Source organism: Dendrobium catenatum, unplaced genomic scaffold (assembly GCF_001605985.2).
Source record: "Dendrobium catenatum unplaced genomic scaffold, ASM160598v2 fragScaff_scaffold_1598, whole genome shotgun sequence".
NCBI lineage: Eukaryota > Viridiplantae > Streptophyta > Magnoliopsida > Asparagales > Orchidaceae > Dendrobium > Dendrobium catenatum.
Window position 1 is genome coordinate 677,791 of NW_021320060.1, and position 6,480 is coordinate 684,270.

Consider the following 6,480-nt stretch of genomic DNA (forward strand, 5'->3'; position numbering starts at 1 on the left):
ATCATTAACGTTACATAAAAAACATACCTAACAATAAAAAATTCATATTCAATAAAAAGATTAATATGATTGACCAGCTCAATTCCCATCGCTCTGCCAATCCAAAAAGATCCGGCAAAATTATCATGCTTTTTTTTTTTTGAATAAAACAAAATAATCATCCACCACGGACCCGAGCCCGGCCGGCCGTTAGAGCTGTCAAGCATTTCCCGCCAGCACCGTAGCACAAAGATATATATATATATATATGCTTCATAGCTTATTGTATACTCCAAACCAGGTGAGTAAGCTAATGACCGTTACAAAACATCTTCCAAAAATGCCCTCCCACGCTTTTCATTTCTTCCCATTTCTCTTCTCTGTTCTCCTCGTCATTTCGGTCACCACCCCCCGTGCCGCCGCCTCCTCCAGATGTGCCGTCGATGATGGAGCGTATTCTACAACCCCTCTAGTCTCCTTCCTCCAACGCCTCCAATCCGAAGCTCTCAAAACTCGCGGCCCCAATTCCTTTGATCCCAAGCTCTACGTTGATCTTCCTCTCAAGGAAGACCTCAACTTAACGGAAGCCGCTTTCTGGAAACTCCCTAGGGTTAATGGAATCATCCCGGCAAACTACTTGCATAGGTTCTTGGAAGACTATTTCGGGGATGCCGGCGAAGATTTGGTGTACACGGAGCCCCAGGATTTCGTGCCGGAGCCGGAGCGGTTTTTGCCCCAAGTGTCTAACCCTAAGGTTAGGGCTTGGGCTCTTGAAGTGCATTCATTATGGAAGAATCTGAGTAGGAGGGTTTCCGATAATGTGAAGAACCACCCGGAGAGGCACACTCTGCTTCCGTTGCCGGAGCCTGTAATCATTCCTGGGTCGAGGTTCAGGGAGGTGTATTATTGGGATTCTTATTGGATTGTCAGGTTTGTTTCTTGTTCGTATAGCTAGATAATTGATTAAACTGAAAAGTTAGTTCAACCTTAAAAATGGGATTTCGGATTGATCTCCATTTGGTTTATATTTGATGTTTTGGTAAAATCAAAAGGTCTGAACACAACTGAATCAAGCTAATGTGTGATGTATATTAAGCTATGTGATTGAACATGATAACGGTTGATCCAAGGTTTATAGCTTATAAATCATTTTTTCCCTTGTACTAATGCATGTAAAATCAAACAAAATTGACCCGAACTAAAAAAACGAACAGATTTATACTGAATTAAATCAATCCAAATGATTATACAGCTTTCCATCCTAAACTGAATTTAATTTCATTTTTAGTCAGTTCACTTTTGGTTTCAATTTTTATTTTTAATATATATGTTCACTTGGTTCCAAATCATGATATGTTTGGAACTAAATCTAACCATGCCTTGGGCACTTGAAGATTTTTCTAATGGTTCTTTTGATGCAAAACAGGGGATTGCTGGTAAGCAAAATGTATGACACAGCAAAAGCAATTGTGAATAACCTTGTATGGCTAGTAGATTCTTATGGTCATGTGCTAAATGGTGCAAGGGTATACTATGCTAATCGCAGGTGAAGTACTAAGAATGGATTCCAGCTTATGTTTCTTTTTTTTTTTTTTACCTAAACCCAAATTTAATGATGGCAATAATGTTATTATAGAAACCATAACTAAAGATTATGTACTGTGATGTCTTACAGCCAACCTCCACTATTGAGTTCCATGGTAATGGAGATCTGCACTAGGACTGGTGATTTGGAATTTGTCAGGAAGTCCCTTCCTGCGTTAATAAAAGAGTATACCTTCTGGAATTCAGGTACCACATTGGATTTTCTTTGCTATAGTTCCTCCCCAAATGTTCTTCACATAAACGGATTCCCTTTAATTTTATGAGCAATGCTTTGGTGTCTATAGTTGGTGAAGCGATTAGTTGTAAAAAAGCATAAGATGTTTGAACTGTATGCTATCTTTATATTGTTCCAGACTATTTCTTATTTTTGTATTTTCTAATATCCAAAGAAATCTATACCACTCTAAATCTTATTATTCATAAAATATGATATTTTAGGAATCCATAAAGTAACAATTCAAGATCTTCATGGACATAAACATTCTTTGAGCCGCTATTATGCCAGGTGGAATAAACCCAGACCAGAAAGCGCAACAATTGTATGCTATGCTCTCTATTTTACTAATCACAATAAGCCTAAAACAGGCTCTATACATTTTCCAAAATGATTATGAAATTGATATTCTTATGTGTAGGATGAGGAGGCAGCTTCCAAGTTTCTTAATGACTCTGATAAGGAAGCTTTCTTTCGAGAAGTTGCTTCAACTGCAGAGACTGGTTGGGACTTCAGCTCTCGTTGGATGAGGTTTCACTGAAAATTTCCATTCCTCAAAACTTCTCAACTAGATTTTGCTCTAGAAAGAATGCCTCATCGTCTTATATGTTATCTACTTAGAATGATTACATATCTTGTATTTTATGTGCCAAAAAAATATTTTTGTATTAATATTATCAAACTCCTATTTGCATAAACAGTTGCTTAAAATCTATAAGTTTCTACATGTTGGAGCTGACTTGCCGCCATTACATCACAGATATTATCTGGGCATTTGCAGCTAAAACTAAAATCCATATTGACATATACTGCTAGAAAGTAGTATTCATGAAATTAGAATCATCCTTTTCATTCAGTTTAGCCCCCTTTAAAATCAAGGTCTTCTTATGCAAGTTATCTTTTCTTTGTCCTCTCTTTAGGAGGACGGTAACTGATAAGTTTTCTATATGGCAAATTTGACATGATTACCGTCTTAACCATCTATAATATTGAAACTAACAGCCCAATGGACTCTATTGCATATTTTCTTTTGTAACCACGATATACTTTTCATTGCAGCAACTCATATGACCAGTCCACATTATCAACAACATCGATCATCCCAGTTGACTTGAACACTTACTTATATAAGGTATTGTCCAAAAAACTCATAGGATATCTGATTATTCTATTTATTTCTAAAATATTGCTGGCATACTTCAAATGTTGTTTTATTGTTTTGCAACCAAAAAACTTTAGGATATGTTTTGTAGGAATAAGCATTAACTACTTTTCATACCTTTTTATATAAATTGCAATGTAAAGTGTCCTATTTTTTACTGATAGTCAACAAGGCCTGCAATGCTTTATCATGCTAAATGTTGGCCATTGAAAGAGAAGCATAATACTAAGTTAAGTGTGGCAGAGATAAGGATGCTCAGGTGGATGAGTGGCTTTACCCTTAGAGATAGGATACGAAATGAGCATTTACGTGAAAAGGTTGGAGTAGCTCCAGTAGAAGATTAGAACAGAGAGAGTCGCCTTAGATGGTTTGGTCACGTAAAACGGCAGCTTTCCGATGACCTAGTTAGGAAAGTAGAGGTATTAGATTTGACTTATGTTAAGAAAGGTAGAGGGAGACCTAAAAAGACTTGGTTAGAAAATATTAGAAATGATATTTCTTTATTAGATTTAAACAAGAATTTGACTTTTAATATGACACAATGAAGAAAAAAGATTCATGTAGCCGACCCCACGTAATGGAATAAATGCTTGATGTTGTTGTTGTTGTAGTCAATTAAGGCCACTTAACCAATGCCCAACGCCCACTTTTAGGCCATAAAATTTTGATGTATACACCTTCGGCCTGATCACATTTCTTATCGCAAAACATTTTAGAAATGAAATAATCTGATTTTAGAACTTTGAATGAATGAATGAATAATGCTCAAATAAAGAAATGGGTACACTGATATATCACACTATTTGCTAAAGGAAACATGCTTATATTTTAATAAAAATGTTTACATAACTATTATGCACAACCTCATCTCGATATATTTGATTCTGTACTGTAACTTTCTTCAACAGGCTGAGCTTGACATAGCATTCTTTGCGCAAAAACTTGGTGATAGCAAAACCTATAAAAATTTCTTGGAGGCTTCAAATGCACGGCAGTTTGCAATGCGATCGATTTTCTGGAATGCTGAGATGAACCAGTGGCTTGACTATTGGATTAGATCCGATGATTGTGAGGTGCTTTATTGATCCTAGTTTTTCAGATCTAAGCATTATCATTTAGATGAATAACTGATAATAATTGTTATATTTATAATATTCAGGATGTTCATCAATTTGATGCTAGGAATCAAAATGATCGGATATTTGCATCAAACTTCATACCCATCTGGAATTGGGGGCTTACCTCAGGTTTGACATTCCATATGCTCTCTGTGGCTGTTAAATCATTTGATGAAATAACAATAATAATAATAATCATAAACATTTTTCTTTGATGCTTTCAATTTTGGAGTTCATTGAGTTTTTATCATTGTAATTTTCTATAATATTTTGCTGCATTGAAATGATCTTGCACTAGTCCTTTGGTAGGTGCATTTCCCCAGACAATGTTCTGAGATACATCCATAAGATGATCTTGAGTAGCAATTGAACACATTTGTCTCCATTCAAAAAACAAAAACAAAAAAAAGTTTTTATCTCTTCAAATACTGTGATTGCAATGACTTGTTATCGAAATTGATTTGTTCTAGGAATTTTTTATCTATAAATACTTGCTATTGATGCATGAAAGAATTAATTCAGGTTTAGGTGAAAATAGCGTTATTGTGGAAAGAATTTATGAGAGCTTCCTAAAATCCGGTCTGCTTCAACCTGCTGGAATTGCTACTTCATTAGTAAACAATGGGCAACAGTGGTAAGTTATCTTGGACCATCTGATTGTGAAGCAATCTTATTGAATCTAAAACCATTAACGTTTTGTTGAGCAGGGATTTCCCCAATGGATGGTCTCCTTTGCAACATATCATCATCCAAGGATTATCTAAATCTGGTTCAAAAGCTTCATATGGATTGGCTCAGGAGATTGCTGTAAGATGGATTAGAACAAATTATGCTGCTTACAACACCACTGGTGCAATGCATGAGAAATATGATGTTGATGGTTGTGGAAAGGTTGGCGGTGGCGGTGAATATAAACCTCAGGTAATATTGTAGTAATATATATTTAGCAACCTAAACATGAAGTTAATATCGAATAATTAGTAAGTAAGGAGGTAGATCAAATTACATGGAGAAAGTTGTGCGAAATAATTTTTAACATCTGATGCAACAGTAATTAAGCACCAATGTAGTATTAGGATTTATGAAGCTGACTCCAAATAATTAAAGATAAGATTAATGATGACAAAGAGGGGTAAAATTTTAATCTACTCTTTTTACCATCTCGTATTACATGAATGTATTTTGAACTCGATCTATTCAATGAATGGTGATGATCATTCTTCCACAATTTCAGCACTAAGTTTCAAATAGAAGATACTATGAACTTCGTCTTTCCTCTATTTACATTATTCACTGATATTGTCATACTCTGAATGTTGGCCATTAAACGAGAAGAATAATACTAAGTTAAGTGTTGCAGAGATGAGGATGCTCAGGTGGATGAGTGGCTTTGCCCTTAGAGATAGGATACAAAATGAACAAATACGTGAAAAGTTTGGAGTAGCGCCAGTGGAAGATAAGATTAGAGAGAGTTGTCTTAGATGGTTTGGTCAAATAGAACGGCGTCCTTCTAATGACCCGGTTAGGAAAGTAGAGGTATTAGATTTGACTTATGTTAAGAAAGGTTGAGGTAGACTTAAAAAGACTTGGTTCAAAAATATTAGAAGTGATCTTTCTTTATTAGATTTAAATGAGAATTTGACTTTTAATAGGACACAATGGAGAAAAAGGATTCATGTAGCCGACCCTATGTAGTGGGACAAAGGCTTGTTGTTGTTGTAGTATTGATATTGTCATACTCATATGTTGTTGACCAATTTGTTCTGATTCAAACTGTTTATTTTTCATGCTGCAGACTGGCTTTGGTTGGTCTAATGGTGTGCTGCTGGCTCTCTTAGAACAATTTGGCTGGCCCTCTGACAGGGATATTGAATGCAGTTCTTGAAATCACATAATAAGAGTCGGAAATCAAGAGTGTCATTAGCTACTTGTGTCGGTCCCTTACCAAATAATTCCATATTATCATCATCAAAGCTTGTTTATCTTCTTTTGGTTTATCATTTAAAAATTTATAATTTGTGTTTGGGAAGAGATACATTTTGTTGTTGTTGTTGTTGTGTTTGGGAAGAGATACATTTTGTGCTTCTTCAAATTTATGATTCATATTTTGATTGAACAAATGTGTTTTTTAATCAGATCCAAATATTATCCCTCTACATTTCTGTTCAATAATACTGGTGAGCATTGTATTGTAGTACAAAAACTATTTTGCGGCAACAACCCTTTGACATATTATTTTTCTTCCTTGAACTATTATTTTTTAATTGTTATCGATTAGCCCTTCCGATTTCCTAGTTAGGAGAGTAGATGTATTAGATTTAACCTATGTTAAGAAAGGTAGAGGTGGCCTAAAACGACTTGGTTAGAAAATATTAAAAATGACATTTCTTTATTAGATCTAA

At 35.1% G+C, this 6,480-nt stretch overlaps 1 protein-coding gene across 1 annotated transcript; it reads left to right on the top strand.

Moving 5' to 3' along the window:
• The first annotated feature begins 297 nt into the window (after positions 1-297).
• On the top strand, positions 298-6,212 carry LOC110094183 (probable trehalase). Its single transcript, XM_020819346.2, has 11 exons — positions 298-909; positions 1,406-1,525; positions 1,655-1,770; positions 2,023-2,123; positions 2,220-2,329; positions 2,858-2,930; positions 3,869-4,033; positions 4,120-4,207; positions 4,601-4,712; positions 4,786-4,999; positions 5,874-6,212. The coding sequence occupies exons 1-11, from the start codon at positions 320-322 to the stop codon at positions 5,961-5,963; spliced, it is 1,779 nt and encodes a 592-aa protein (XP_020675005.2). The 5' UTR covers positions 298-319; the 3' UTR covers positions 5,964-6,212.
• The last annotated feature ends 268 nt before the right edge of the window (positions 6,213-6,480 follow it).